The sequence below is a fragment of the Aquila chrysaetos genome, chromosome 12, assembly GCF_900496995.4.
Source record: "Aquila chrysaetos chrysaetos chromosome 12, bAquChr1.4, whole genome shotgun sequence".
Classification (NCBI taxonomy): Eukaryota; Metazoa; Chordata; class Aves; order Accipitriformes; family Accipitridae; genus Aquila; species Aquila chrysaetos.
This window is the reverse complement of record NC_044015.1, coordinates 1,604,803-1,619,163: the sequence shown is the minus strand read 5'-3', so window position 1 is coordinate 1,619,163 and position 14,361 is coordinate 1,604,803. Positions and strand designations below refer to the sequence as shown.

Here is a 14,361-nt window from a genome sequence, read left to right as displayed (position 1 = left end):
CACTTGTCCCCTCACAGCCCCTCCGTGGGCCTGTGGGACCGGAGCCCTCCCACCCCCAGGACCTGTGTTGCCGGAGCCGCTCAGGCGGGAGCGGGATGTGGAGCCCCGTGCGGGACAACAAGGGACAAAGTGGGGGGGGGGGTGTCGCCCATCCTCCCTCCCCCCGCCATGTCAGTGAGGACCTGCTGCCCCACGACCACCTCCACGCCGTGTCCCCATCCCACGGAAAGGGCCTGTCGCTTTAACGCCAGGCTTTCCGCCTCGCCCGGCCTCCAGCAGGTGGAGCTGGGGGTGGGGGGGGGGGTCCCCCACTGTGCCCCCCACTCCCACTCCCCTCAGGCAGCCTTCCCCTTCCCCCCCTTTTCCCTCCCCTTCCCCGGCTGGGCCTTGCCAGGCCGCCCCGGTGGAGGCCGGAGGAAGGGGAAGTGCCGGGACGGGAGGCGGGAGGCGGGAACCGGGAACGGGGCGGGGGGGGGGGGGGCCCTGCACCGAAGGATACCGGGGGTGAGCCCAGACTCTTCACCGGGGAACGGGGACCCGGTCTGAGCCGGGACACGGGGCCCACCGATCAGCCCGGAGGGCAGGGATGGCTGGAGGTGGGAGTGGGGTGGCCGGGGAGAACGGGGGGGGTGGTGTGTGTGGGGGGTTTTTTTTGGGGGGGGGGGTCCCTCCGACCCGCCCTGGCTCGGTCCGGCGGTGAGCGGGGAAGGCGACCGTGCTCGGTGATGGTCCCGGTACATCTTCGCGATGCTTCCGCAACCGGAGGTTTTGTGGGGAGTCTGGTCGGAGAGGGCAAGGGGGGGGACGACCCCCAAAAATTCCGCTGCCGGCAACGAGGAGTCTGGTGCTTCCCCCCACCCCGCTGTCCCCTCCATCCTGGGAGATGTCCCCACTTTTTTTCCCCCCCCTTCCTAACGCCTTGTTGTGTGGCAGCTGTCCCATGGAAGGTGAAGCAGCAGTCGCTCGTCTTGTGGAGACCCCCCCAAATGACGGGGACGCCCGGGAGGTCCCAAAAGAAGATGAAAACGGAGCTGAGGGAGCAGCAGCCGCAGAGGAGCTGGCTGCGAGCAGGGGGACGGGGGACAGCCGTGTTCCCCCGGGATGTCTGCGGCCGGAGCGGGACACGGCACGCTCGGACCGCGGGGACGGTGAGCGCTGGGGGTGACGGGGCGGTGGGAGCACAGACGGGGCATGCACAAACCCGGGATCCTGCAGCCCCTGTAAACTGGGATCAACGTGCCCTCCGTCCTGGGTATTGGGGTGCACGCGGGGTGCTTGCCGTGCCGGTTGGGTCTCGTGCTGTTTGCGGAGCCCAACAAGCAGAACTGAGGTCCCTAATGGCCGCCCTTGTTTTGTAGGTGGAAGAGACGCTCTCCCGAAGCCCTCGACTGCGTCGATGGACAGGCAGAGGAGCACCGAGCTCTTGGCCCTTGACAGTGAGTGATGCAGAGCCTGGTGCTCACAGATGCTCAGGTGCAGCCTCAGTGGGAGGCAGGCGTGGGAGAGGTCATCTGGATCTCTCACCCCACAAAGGCAGCTAGAAAAAAGCCTTTTTCTGCTGCCACTCCCTCCCACAAGGTGGCAAGGCCAAGTCCAAACCCAGACCCTGGTGATGACTTGTGCCAGCAGTGAGAGGTCACTGCAGCTCCACGCAGTGGAACTGGAGATGGCAAACTCTTTCGATATACTTTCCTAATTAAACTACGAATTGCTTGTTGAAAACACATTGAGATTTCCAAGTGGAGATCTTCAAGGGGAGGAAATATGAGGATGAACTTGAGTGCATCCCCCAGGCTGTCCTCTGCAATATATCGTGTGCAATTATGTCATTAATGCCAGATCCCTGCCTCCTGCGGTGCCCCAGATGGACCCTGCCCCTCCTTGGGCAGCTGTTCGGGCTGTTTTATCTTCCCTGCTCAGCTGTTGGTCCCTGCGCGCTGGTCAAACCTCAGCCTCCAGGCTCTTTACTTGCAAGGGAATAACTCCTTTTTTGCAGGACTCAGTTTTTGCCAGGAACAGGAGGGAACAGCTTCAGATAAATCGCATGAGACCCGAGCTTTCATGACGCTCTTGGCCTCAAGTCAGTGTCGTTCCTCCCTGTGCACAGAGGAGACGTGCCCTGACTCTCTCCTCTCTCTGGAACAGGTTTCCCCCTGAAGCACACGAACACGCTGACGAACAGGCAGCGAGGCAATGAGGTCTCAGCCCTCCCAGCCACGCTGGACAGTGAGTACCGCCGGGCAGAGCGGGGCTGCGCATCTCAGACGCAGATGCGTATGGGTTGTAGGGGGAACAGAGGGACAGCGGGGCTGGAGCGTCTGTGTCCTGCTGCCACGCTGTTCAGTGTCCACTGGGGCAGTCTCTCAGGCTGCTCCCTCCAGTGCTGTTGCTCTCAGCACTTGCCGTGGCTGGCTGTCCCCACTGCTGAGCGGCAGAAGGGTGTTACACATCGGGCTTTTGGGGGCTTAGATGGGGGCTGGCCAGTTACCACCTTGCCAGGCTTGCAGGGACCCACCTGCAGATGGTGGGTGCTGAGCTGGGGAAACATTTTGTCCTGATGGGTGAATTCTTTCTATCCCCCAGCATTGTCCATCCACCAGCTTGCTGCCCAAGGTGAACTCAGCCAGCTGAAGGAGCATCTTCGGAAAGGTACATGTCTCTTTGGGTTCTTAGGCCGGATCATGCAGAGTCCTGCCAGGTCACAGCACTCTCTTTGATAAACCCTCAGCTTAGTTTTACAGCCTTTGCTGGGTTTACTGGGAGGACAGGGAGCAGAGAGGGCTTTACCCTTCCTATTTACAATGTCTCATCCATGTTTGTGCAGGCGAGAACTTGGTAAATAAACCTGATGAGAGAGGTTTCACACCGCTGATCTGGGCTGCAGCCTTCGGAGAGATCGAAATGGTCCGTCACCTGCTGGAATGGGTAAGGCCACGCTCACACAGCACCTCGTTAAGAGGAGATGTCCCATCTCCAACCCCGGTGGCTGCCAAATTGTCCAGCACCATCATGGTACCATCTCAGCTGATCTTTCCCATGGCACCAAACAAGACACGTTTGCAGAGCTAATGGCTCAGACGCTGTTGGATGCTACTCCCCATTGGGCTGTGAGCTAAGTCAGGAGCATGAAGAGCCTTATCTCACAGCTAGCAATAACTGTTTGTAATTAAATATCTGCTTATTGGTAATTTGAGATCAGGCTTATCACTTGGGCCCTGTAATCTGCCAGCAAATGTGCTCACCGAGGTATCGTTGCAGTTAATGAACTCATTGCTGCATCGTCCTTGAGTGTCAGGCATGCAGTCAAGGACTGTCAGGGGATGGGCGGGAACCAGATCCCCTGCAGTCTGGATCAAGCTGCTCTCCAAAGCTCAGTCCCACATCCACATGTGTCCGGTGATCAGCGAATGCTCGCGCTACAAGCGCTGGCCAAACTCTGGCTCTGTTACTGTATTAGCAGCAAAATTGCAATGCATTACCAGAGGGAAACAGAACCCAAAATCAATGAGGTGAGACATTGATAAAGGCTATAATGAAATCCAGGAGAGGTCTGTGGCTGGCAGGGCTTGGAGGACAGGGAGGTTTTCTAGGTAAATCAGTAACAAAAGAGAGTGTGGATACTGTACAGGCATCTAGACAGGGCCGGTAGCACTGCTACTAGTGATGGGAAAAAGGGCTGAGTAACAGGAACCATCACGCTTAGTTTACTGACACTGCAGAAGGGCTTTTAAGTCCTCACCCAAGATGTTTGGTTATGATTAAAATATGCCCAGTAAGGATTTTGGTAAAGGAGAGGTCACTGGGAACGCGTGAGCCATCTCTGCCCCATGAAGCTGTCGACACCTGGCTCCATGATCCGCCCCGCTGGGGTACCCAGCCTGTGCTGAGTGCCCCAGGTCTCAGCAGGGCTCCTTCACCCGTCGGGGCTAATGCCTGTGCCGTCCCCAGGGCGCTGACCCCCACGCGCTGGCGAAGGAACGGGAGAGCGCCCTGTCCCTGGCCAGCATGGGTGGCTACACCGACATCGTCATCATGCTGCTGGAGAGGAACGTGGACATCAACATCTACGACTGGGTGAGTGCCGCTGGGTGCAGGCTGCTGCTGCAGGGATCACGCCAGCGCTGGGAGCGACACCAAGCCCCGCATGGGGCTCCGCAAAGCTCCTTTTAAAAAGCAGCAGCGAGTTCACATCGTTCTGGGCTGAGTTAGCAGCAGTGCTTTTCTCCTAGATGCTTCCCAGGCTCACAGCACTCGTTTGCCTGCTCATGCAGTTGTTTCGAGAAATTGATCTGGATAATAATTTTAAATGGTTTCCTCAGTTGTTCACACTGGTGATGTTACCAGCCACAAGGAAACAGCGCTCAGAACTTAAGGTTGTCCTTAAAATTACACAATTTAAAAGTTACTGTATGGCATACAGAGAATAAAACCTGCGCAGAGCCGCTCTGCGAGAAAACACCCAGCCCAGAGCTGGGACAGGGCAGAAAGGGGATCCCAGTGGGTCGGGGACCTACTGCTCCAGGAGAAGCAGGAGCTGCATGAGCACGGCCCCGTGCAAAGCCGACAATGACACAGCCCCTTCCCTTTCCCTGCAGAACGGCGGCACTCCTCTGCTCTACGCCGTGCGCGGCAATCACGTCAAGTGTGTCGAGGCCCTACTAGGTAACGGGGAAGACCTGCACTTAGTCCTTGGCCTCAAATCTCTGCTCGTTGGTAACCGCCTTGGGGACAGAGCGTGACACGCCTGGGGGGAGAAACTGAGCAGCCCTCCAGCCATGGGGGGCTGCCCAGCCAGGATGGGCACCTTTTTTGGGGTCCCCTCACCCTGTGCCTGACCCGGAGGGGATGCCACATCGGCAGAGGAGTGCCGTGCCCTGATCTCCACTGCCTGCTTGCAGCTCGCGGCGCAGACCTGACGATGGAGGCAGATTCTGGCTACACCCCGATGGATCTGGCCGTGGCCCTGGGACACAAGAAAGGCAAGTGTCCCCTCCGTGTCTGGCAGGGACCCCTGCCTTCCCTCCCCGAAAAGCCTCCAGGCAATTCCCAGCTTCCAGCCCTGCTTGGGGCTTTCTTTGACCTTCCACCACGGCTCCCTGCTCTGCCACACAGAGAAACTAAGCCAGAGAAATCAAGATAGGTCCTGTTCCCCTTGCTCCTGCTCCAAACCACAGCTGTGTTGGAGTTAGGGATGGGACAGGGGAGATGTCCCCTGGAGACAGGGGTTTTCCAGCCTCCCACTGGAAAATGGGAGCAAAATGGTGACCAGGTCCTGCCCACAGCAGCACTGGCTTCTCACAGGCTTGGCTTCCCTGGGTTTCACTTCTCTCCCCTCCATTAGTCCAACAGGTTATTGAAAATCACATCCTCAAGCTATTTCAGAACAAGGAGCTAGAGTGACGCGGTGGCTCACACTGCACTGCTGCAGCACCAGCGCTTCTCCTGGCTGACACAGGGCTCTCTTCTGGGACCAACGTGGCCTCACCCAGCCATCCCAAAAGGGGCAGCAGCACGATGCTTCGACCAAGGAGCGTGCGGAGAAAGTCGGGAACTGCCTGCCCTCGCTGGATCTATGCCTCTCCTGGAGGGTGGCACAGCCACAGTGCCTCGCACCCGGGGACGCTCGTTTCTCATGGCAGCTGCATTTCTGCGTTGTCCGGGCTCAGCTGCTTCGTCCGTGTGCGCATTCAGGTATTGCATTATTGGAAGTAAACTCTAAAGCAGCCGTGTGGAGTTCTGTCCATTGCCTCGGCCTGTCACAGCTGCCAGTCCCCGATCCCAGCAGCAGCTACTGGGGAACCGCGAGGGGAACTGGGCAAACCAACCTCTTCAAGGCCTGCACCCCCCCAGTGCCCTCTCTAGAGCTGCCTCTTTGAAGAGGGAAGCTCCGTCTTACACCCATAATCTTGCCAAGCCCTCCCTGCACTCACCGCTATAACCAGCCAGGGAAATATCCATAGGCAGGAGGAAAACCCTGCGGGAAGCCTCACCCTGCCAGCCAGGAACACGGCACGGCCCTGGCCGACAGCTGGCACACTGCAATCCCGAGCTGGAGCCCCGCGAGGCCACAGACAGCCGCTCCAAGAAGTTCAGGGGTGGTTAGCAAAGGTGAGAGACAGCCAGAGCCCACAGCACATGGAGGGGGCACTTCTCTCCTGCTCAAGCCACGCACTGGCTTGGCCATGGCAGACCCTGGAGGGCTCCGTCCCGGGGTGGCACTTGCCCAAGGAGGAGCCGGGAAGGAGCTGGGACACCTTTTATTTGGCTGGTTACACGAGCTGTGTCCCACCAAAGGCTTGGAAGTCCAGCACATGGATCTCTGCACTGGTGTCCCTCTGTCACTGCCATCCCGTGGGGCAGGGGGTCCCCTCTCAGCACCCGGGGTGGGATTGGGGGCAGCACGTCCCCGCTGGCAGGATTTGCTGTCCCGTTTCCCCATACGCAGCAGAGTCCCCGTGGGGGAACGCGGGCGATGGGAGAGCGGCCCCCCACGCTGTCCCTCGCCGCTGCCCTAGAGCCTCTCCCCCAGCACCCCGAGGTGGTACACCACGATCCTCCCGAAGAAGTCAGTGCTGTTCTCAAAGGTGATCTTCAGCTTATCCAGCACCGTCTCCTCCACCTGGAATCTGTGCGGGGCCCGTAAAGGAGAAAAATAGGCAAGGGGCTACCATGACATTTGGGAGACCTGCTCCGGGGGGGGGCCCACGTAGGGCTCGCACCCCGGTGCACTGCAGCCGGCGATGTCCGGATTCGCTCCAGCTCCACTCAGTTGCTTTAGTGGGAGCAAAGTGCCAACAAGCACCCAACAGGTCTGTTGTTTAAATTGCAGCTCTGCCATCGCCCCCCCACCCCTCCACAGCCGCGGGTGGCTCTGAGCCCACCCGCCAAGCCGTTCGACCCAGCCCGCAGCGCGGCAAAGGATATCTGCATGGCGTTGATGTCCTCGGGGTACAGGTCGGATATTTTCACGAGTTCTTCACCTGCTCTGCCGCCTGCGGAGGGCAAGGGTGGAGGCAGCCGTGCGGAGGCTCAGGTGATGGGGGAGACGCCAACGGCTGCCACGGCCTCGGCTGCCCCAAAAATCTTCCCTGCCTTGGCTCTGCTGCAGGGCTGGGAGCAGTGGTCCATCTAAAGGACCAGGTTCCCACCTGCACCCAAGGTGTCCTGGAGAACTCCAGGTCCTCGGTATTCATCCCTCTCTGCTCCAGTCCACAGCCTCAGCCCCTCTTGGGTTTCAGGAACGGCTAACAAATACCTCTGGGCCTCACAACAAACAGCTGCGGGATCCAGGTGTGGGTAAACTGAGGCAGAGGGACCCCCGTGCCCCCAAACCAGCTCCTCACCTTCCAGCGTGCACAGCCGGCTGGAGAATCCCCCCTGGAACTGGATGTGGAGCTGTGAGACCTTGACGGTGCGAGGGAAATCCAGGGTGACCCACTGGCACGTGCCCTGAAGGCAGGAATGACACCAGGGCTCCGTCACGGTGGGGAGAGCGGGGCGTTCACCGCGTGCACGGCTCCCGTCCCACCGTTCCGTCTTCCCCCATCCTCATCCCCCCACCTGGTCTGAGTTCCAGCACGTCTCCTCGTTCGTGTCGAACATGTGCTTCTTCCCAAACTGCTTCACATCCCGGTTAAGCACGGAGCTCACCCTGCAGGGACACGTGCCACCGTCCCGGGGACGCGACGGGGACGGTGTCAGCGATGGGACGCGAGTCTCCCACAGGGCCAGGGGACAGCATGTGGCACCCAAGAGGGACTCGCCTGGGGAGGGCGGCTGCAGCACCCCGCTGCCCACCATCCCCTCGGGGGTCGGGACTCACCGCGTGGCTGTGTCGGCGCAGATCAGGGGCTCCACGGGCATCGCTGCCTGCGGCCGTGCTGCCTGCGGAGAGACGGGGTCAGCGAGGGGCAAAAATGGGGACCCCCTGGCAGCACTGGGGACCCCCGAGCAGCATTGGGGGCACCCCGAGCAGCAACGGAGACCCCCAGACAGCACTGGGGACCCCTGAGTAGCATTGGGGGAACCCTGGCAGCACTGGGGGCACTCCAGCAACATTGGGGACCCCTTAGCAGCACTGGGGACCCCCGGGCAGTGATGGGGACACCCTAGCAGCATTGGGGGCACCCTGGCAGCACTGGGGACCCTTGAACAACACTGTGGATGCCCTAAACAGCACTGGGGACCCCTGAGCAGCACTGGGGACCCCCGGGCAGCGATGGGGACCCCTTAGCAGCATTGGGGACCCCTGAGCAACACTGGGGGCACTCCGGCAGCATTGCTGACCCTTGAGCAACACTGGGGGCACCCTGGCAGCACTGGGGACCCCTGAGCAACACTGGGGACCCCTGGGCAGTGATGGGGACCCCCGGGCAGTGATGGGGACCCCTGAGCAGCACTGGGGGCACCCCGGCAGCACTGGGGACCCCTGAGCAACACTGGGGACCCTTGAGCAGCAACTGGGGACCCCCGGGCGGGGATGGGGACCCCTTAGCAGCTTTGGAGACCCCTGAGCAGCCCTGGGGGCACCCTGGCAGCACTGGGGACCCCTGAGCAACACTGGGGACACCCCAAGCAGCACTGGGGACCCTTGAGCAGCAACTGGGGACCCCCGGGCAGTGATGGGGACCCCTTAGCAGCACTGGGGGCACCCCAGCAGCACTGGGGACCCCTGAACAGCACTGGGGACCCCTGAACAGCAACTGGGAACCGGCGAGCAGCCATAAGGACACCGGGGCAAGCGTCGGGGTACCCGCGCAGCACCGGCCACCCCCGGGTCCCGTCCCCGCGCCCATCCCCGTCCCCTCCGGCCGCCCCGCACTCACCGCCCGCCCGGCGCAGGAAGCGGCGGAACTGCTTCCCCGGCACCCGGGCGTCCGGGAACGCCTTCCCCCCCCCGGCCCTCCCCGCCGGAGCGCTCCGCCCCCCCCGCCGCGGGGACCCGGGCGTGCGGGGGCGTCCTGGCCCCCCCTGCAGCCCCCCCCACGGCGGGGGGGGGGGTGGGACGTGCAGCACCCTGCTCCCCCCCCCCCCCCAACCGTGCAGCACCCCTGTGGGTGCCGTCCCCCCCCGCCGGGCTTCACCCCTTCTGCAAAGCTCCCCCCCCCCCCCCCCCCCGCCCCGCAGCGTCCCACCCGGCCCCTGCACGGCTCTGGGGACGGGGGTTCACCCCCCCACAGCCCCCCGGCTCCAAAGCGGGGGGGACCCCGCCGGGCTCTGGGCTGGGGGCGGCCGGGTGCCCTCCTGGGCCAGCTCTGTAGGTGGCACTGGTGGAGCGCAGCTGAAAATAGCAGCGGAGAGAGACTGCAGGGAGGGAGCGAGAGCGCGGGGGTGTGCAGGAATCCTTGCACGGCCCGGCATCCCGCGCATCCCGGCATCCCGCGCATCCCAGCATCCCGCGCATCCCAGCATCCTGCACATCCCAGCATTCCTGCGTGCTCCAGCATCCCGCACATCCCAACATCCTGCACATCCCAGCATCCTGCACATCCCAGCATCCCTGCGTGCTCCAGCATCCCGCACATCCCAGCATCCTGCACATCCCAGCATCCTGCACATCCCAGCATCCTGCACATCCCAGCATCCTGTACATCCCAGCACTCCTGCGTGTTCCAGCACCCTGCACATCCCAGCATCCCTGCATGCTTCAGCATCCCGCACATCCCAGCAGCCCTGCATGCTCTACCATCCCTGCATGCTCCAGCATCCTGCACATCCCAGCATTCCTGCCTGCTCCGGCATCCCGCGCATCCTAATATCCCTGTGTGCTCCAGCATCCCTGCATGCTCCAGCACCCCCCCCCATGCTCCAGCACCCCCACATGCTCAGGCATGCCTGCACTGGAGCACCCCTGTGTTAGAGCATCCCTGCACGCTCGGTCATCCCTGCATGTTCCAGCATCCCTGCACACCCCAGCATCCCCCTGGATGCAAGTCACCAGCACAAAGCACGGGGAAATCCAAGCCCCCCCTGCTGCCTCTCGGCCAGCGCGGCAGGGCCGGCTCTCCCGTGGGCACCCCCAGCCAGGCAGGGCTGAGCTGCCCCCCCAGCCTGCGAGGGAGCCACGGGGAGCCCGGAGCAGCTGTGTGGGGAGAAATCATCCCCCCACATACACACACACGTATAACACGGCAGCTGCTTAAAATTATCCTTCGCAGCATATGGTACCGCTACGCTTGCCCACAGCCCCGGGTCTTTGCGGACGTGCCCCGGTGCTCGGTGAGGTTGCCAAGCGTTGACCCCCACGGTGGTCCCACGGCCCCAGCCGGCCCCCGTCGCCGCCTTGCTGGGGGAGGCAACGCAAGGCAACGGCACAGCGGTGCTCTGCAGCCCTCCCAAACCTCCCCGGGTGCTGGGCTGCCTGCATGAGTCACGGCGGCCGCGCCGAGGCTGCCTGCGCTCAGCCACAAGCAAAAATAAAACCAGCCGAGTGCTGCAAAGCCGTCACCTCCCCCTCGCAGCGCGGCTCTGGGGGCTCGGCCCCCGGCTGGGGCTGTGCGCACGCTTGCACGTGCTGGCACACGCCTGCACACGCGTGTCGCAGAGCACACACGTGTGTGCCCGTGCATGCACGCACATGCGGTGACACACACTAGTACACACGTGACGTGCTCCGTCTTCCTCCTCCTTCCTCCCCTTCTCCCCCCCCACCGAGTTTCGCCTGAGAAATTGGGTCAAAAACCGCAGGAGCCTTAATTGCCCCTCGGCTCATCACGCGTCAGGGATGGGTCTGCCATTTGTGCCACCGCCGCCCGTGTCACCCTCCTGCCCACGCCTGCCGGCACCGTCCCCCCTCACCCCGGTGACCCCCGGCCCCTCCAGCCCTGCCTGTTTGGGGGCAACCGGGGGGGGGCAGCACTCCGGCCCGGGGGGCTCTTCAGCCTCGGCATCTTCCTCGCTCTCGAGGAACGAAGCGGGTGGTAAATGCAGCTGTTTCGCCCCGGGCTATGCCGGGAGCAGCTTGGCGTCGGCGTTGGCTCCCGGCTGCCATCCAGCCCCGGCACTCAGCCGCCCGCCGGGGGGGCCTTTGCATTTTATCCAAGAGCTAATAGAAAGGCTGGTGCCAAACCGGGCGCCGGCATAGATCCAGACCCCCCGCTCCCACCGGGCGTGAGCTCCCACCCGCGAGCCGCCGGGATGCTGGCCCTGTGCCGGCGTGGCCACCTCGTGCCGGCGGTGCAGGAAACGGGTGCCGTCGCCTTTTGTGCGGCGGGTGCCGGCGTGTGAGTTTCGCTGAGCAACCCCGGCTGGCGCCGGGAGCTGCTTCCGAAGAAGAAGCGGGTGTTGTGCCCTTCGCCGTTAATTACTTGTGGCGATTGATTTCCACTTCCGTGTAAACACTGGAGATTACCGGTGAATGCGGCACAGGCGTTATTCAACGCCGTGGCCTCTCTGCCTGGCACAGGGCCCTGCCTGTTCTCCGGGCTGTGCCGCTGCCTTTATTCCCCCTGTCTGTGCAGAGGGGCCGGGGGTCCCGGGGGAGGCCGGGGGGACCGGGAAGGGCAGGATTTGGCACAGCCGGTAATTAATGCTAAATAACAATGCGGTGGCATCTCCGCGCTGGGAAGGAGATGTGCAGGGCAGTGATGGGTGCGTCCCTTTGGAAGGGGATGGATAAAAGGATATGATTATAATTATCTTATTATAGCCCTGCTTTTAAGCCACAAACTGGCATTTACTCCCAAAGGGGTGAGGGCACCGGGCTCGTGGCCGGATCGCTGCGGTGCCGGTGTCCTCTCCGCCGGTGCCACCGTGCAGGGGGTGCCCGAGACGCGGCACATCGGCCGTGAGCAGGTGTGGGGGTAGGACGTGCCGTTAATGAGCTTGGCTCTGCTAACGGGGGATGCTGCTCGGCGTCCCCGCGCCGGCAGTGCCGGGGGGAATTACCGTCCTGGCTAATGAACCAGTGCGGCGTCCCGCCGGCCCTGCTGCTAATTATTGTCGGTGTCAGAGAGGGGCTGACTGGGGCTGGCGTCCCCTGTGCCTGCTCCCAGACCCATGCCAGCCCTGCCGGCAGCTGCCCCAAAATCACCCGTGGGCGTCGCGGTGGGCACCGGGGTGCAGGGTTGGGTCCTGCCTGCGGATGCTGAGCTGGTGGCATTGCCACCCCGGAGAGTCCCTGGAGGAGGGGACCGTGTTGGGTCACAGCTTGTGTCCCCCGTGTCCCTGGTGGAGGGTGGGTGCTGGCGGGGCTGGGTGCTGCGGGAGGGCGAAGGAGCGGGTCCGGCTGCCGAAGGGGGAAGGGAAGGAGGCAGTTGCCATGGAAACAGAAAATAAAATCAATGCATCCTGCCAGCGGGTTTGGAGGGAAGTTGGGCCTGGCCAGGGCAGGGTCCCTATGTCCCCGGGGGGATGCTGCAGCCCCCAGCCCGGGGAGGGGGGGGGTGCCCTCGCCGCCATGTCCAGATTGTGCCGCGAGGCGGGTTTGGCCCTGGCCGAAAGCAGAAACAAACCGCAGCCGGGGCGAGGAGCAGCGGGCGAGGGGTCAGCGGCAGCACGGAAGCGGGTCCATGGTGCCAGGTCTCAGCCTGTCCCCTCCGGAGCAGACCCCGAGTCGAGGAGTCCTGCCCTGCTCCAGCGCCAGCTTTGGACCAACATCTCAGCCAACATGGGCACCAGCTGCTGGTTCGCCCTGCCACGGAGCCGTCTGTCCGTCCGTCCGCCCTCCCGCCCGCTGTCTGTCCCCGTGCCAGTGCCCCGAGCGCTGGCCCCAGCTGCGGTGGCAGAGGCCTCATTACTAAGCCGCTTTCCCGATGAATGTGGCAGCTCTCCTGGAACGGGCTTCATTAGCCGCCGGCGGACCTGAGCGGAATAACAAGCGGCTCCGCGGGGCGCGGGACGGGGTCCCCCCGCGCACCCCCGGCGATGCGGGGACCGGGGCACGCGGCTGCGCTCCGGCTGTGGGGAACCGCGGGGCCCCTCGCCGCGCAGGGAGGGTGCCTGGCACCCCGGTTCCCTGGTGCTCGGCACCCACGGGATGGCGGTGGCGATGCTGCTCAGCACCCCGGTCACGGCGCCGCGGCCCCGGCTGCCAAACGGGGCAGCACTGGATCTCGGGAGGCTCCTGGCCTCACCACCCCCCCAAACTGGCTCTGTCATCGGGGTGACGAGGGTGCTTCGCCACCTGCTTTTGCAGAGCCAACGTCTCCATCCCATTTGGGACTCCACAGTGTCCCCACGCTGTGGGTTGGCCACGTCACCTCTCTGTTCTGGGTCTCGATGGGAGCGAGACCTGGCTGAGACCTATCAAACTCATGTCACGTGTGGCTCCTGGCCCCCCTGCTGTCCCCTGGGTGGCTGAGGCCAAGCCAGGGTTACGCTGAAGCCATGCGGATCCCCCCAACCCCACGCCGGTGCCGGAGACCCACCGGGTCTCCCCGGGGGCAGCGGCGGGTCCCTGCCCTTCGTGGTGTGAACCCCTCGCCATCGCCGCCACGCACCCCAATCGCCGGCGGCCGCCTCCCCGCGTCCCTGTCACAACAAAGGAAAACATCTCTGGATGGAAACTGCAGGAGGGTCGTCACGGCAACACTGCTGCAGGATTTCACCAGAAACCCAGAGTTCCGGGCTCAAAAAGACACTCGGGTCCCTGCTCGCCCTGGCAGATGCCAGTGCAAAACCCACCGGGGCCGGGAATGAGTGAGCAGAACCGAGGGATGGAGTGACCCCAACCACCGCTGCCCCCAGGACCACCCGGCCTGTCACCGGTGGGGTTGGGGACACGGGGAGCAGTGGGGACCCGGTGACACGGGTGCTGCCTCGTGGGAGCAGCTCAGGGCAGAGCCGTCGGTGCTCCCAGGGTGATGCCGCAAGGACGGGCTGGACGTGGGGCTGGGGGTGTGGAATGAACCGCGAGTCGGGCAAGGATGGGGACATGGGGACATCCCTCCGTGCTAGGCGGATCTGGCTCTCTCACCCAGATGGAGGGATGGCCACGGCGGGATGTTGGGGCTCCAGGTTGGGCCTGGGGGACGGGGGGACCTCATGAAGTCACCTCCCAGCTGGAGTGACCAGCTGGAGGGACACCAGGGCTCCAAACTGGTGCCAGCGGAGGAGCTGGTCCCCACTGCCACCCCGCCGCGGGCTGCGGTCCCCGGGTGCCGAGCAGCTGCCAGCGCGGGGAAGCGGGCGGGGGGAGAGGTGTCTATTAAATCCCCATCCATAAGCCGCGCTGGCTGGTGTCTGTTATGACATTTATCTCCACTCGAGAGGAGAGCTCCGATAACTCACTGCCGGCACCTTCCTCAGCAAGACAAATGGCCGGTGGCAGATCAGCCACGTTGCCTCTGCCGGTGCCCAGCCGGGGCCCCGGATGGTGGATGGGTGGGTGCCGGGGGTCCCTCCGCTCCCCCCCTCACCTGC

At 63.5% G+C, this 14,361-nt stretch overlaps 2 protein-coding genes across 8 annotated transcripts; one reads left to right on the top strand and one right to left on the bottom strand.

Moving 5' to 3' along the window:
• Positions 1–50: 50 nt before the first annotated feature.
• On the top strand, positions 51–5,725 carry RFXANK (regulatory factor X associated ankyrin containing protein). 7 transcript variants are annotated; one of them, XM_030034124.2, is made up of 10 exons: positions 51–279; positions 934–1,148; positions 1,359–1,436; positions 2,146–2,226; positions 2,584–2,649; positions 2,825–2,925; positions 3,949–4,074; positions 4,596–4,662; positions 4,899–4,979; positions 5,342–5,725. In XM_030034124.2, the coding sequence occupies exons 2-10, from the start codon at positions 941–943 to the stop codon at positions 5,398–5,400; spliced, it is 867 nt and encodes a 288-aa protein (XP_029889984.1). In that variant the 5' UTR covers positions 51–279; positions 934–940; the 3' UTR covers positions 5,401–5,725. The 7 variants fall into 7 exon arrangements, with proteins under 7 accessions (XP_029889984.1, XP_029889982.1, XP_040983489.1 ...); XM_030034122.2 differs by lacking the exon at positions 51–279 and adding an exon at positions 294–504; XM_041127555.1 differs by lacking the exon at positions 51–279 and adding an exon at positions 294–567.
• Positions 5,726–6,242: 517 nt separating this feature from the next.
• LOC115349617 (nuclear receptor 2C2 associated protein) lies at positions 6,243–8,889 on the bottom strand. Its single transcript, XM_030034147.2, has 6 exons — positions 8,826–8,889; positions 7,823–7,884; positions 7,561–7,651; positions 7,344–7,449; positions 6,925–6,992; positions 6,243–6,628 (listed from the first exon to the last, which is right to left on the bottom strand). Exons 2-6 carry the CDS (start codon positions 7,861–7,863, stop codon positions 6,512–6,514), a joined length of 423 nt encoding a protein of 140 aa, XP_029890007.1. The 5' UTR covers positions 7,864–7,884; positions 8,826–8,889; the 3' UTR covers positions 6,243–6,511.
• Between the last annotated feature and the right edge of the window lie 5,472 nt (positions 8,890–14,361).

Bases quoted from the DNA above. Each gene is read 5' to 3' on its own strand.
- RFXANK (XM_030034119.2), top strand. From the start codon at position 884: ATGTCCCCACTTTTTTTCCCCCCCCTTCCTAACGCCTTGTTGTGTGGC. The intron at 1,149-1,358 runs GTGAGCGCTGGG...CTTGTTTTGTAG, and splicing joins ACGCTCGGACCGCGGGGACG to GTGGAAGAGACGCTCTCCCG. The intron at 4,980-5,341 runs GCAAGTGTCCCC...CCCCTCCATTAG, and splicing joins GGCCCTGGGACACAAGAAAG to TCCAACAGGTTATTGAAAAT.
- LOC115349617 (XM_030034147.2), bottom strand. From the start codon at position 7,863: ATGCCCGTGGAGCCCCTGATCTGCGCCGACACAGCCACGCG. The intron at 7,450-7,560 runs GTGGGGGGATGA...TCCTGCCTTCAG, and splicing joins CGTGCTGGAACTCAGACCAG to GGCACGTGCCAGTGGGTCAC. The intron at 6,993-7,343 runs GTGAGGAGCTGG...TGCCCTCCGCAG, and splicing joins CCGGCTGTGCACGCTGGAAG to GCGGCAGAGCAGGTGAAGAA.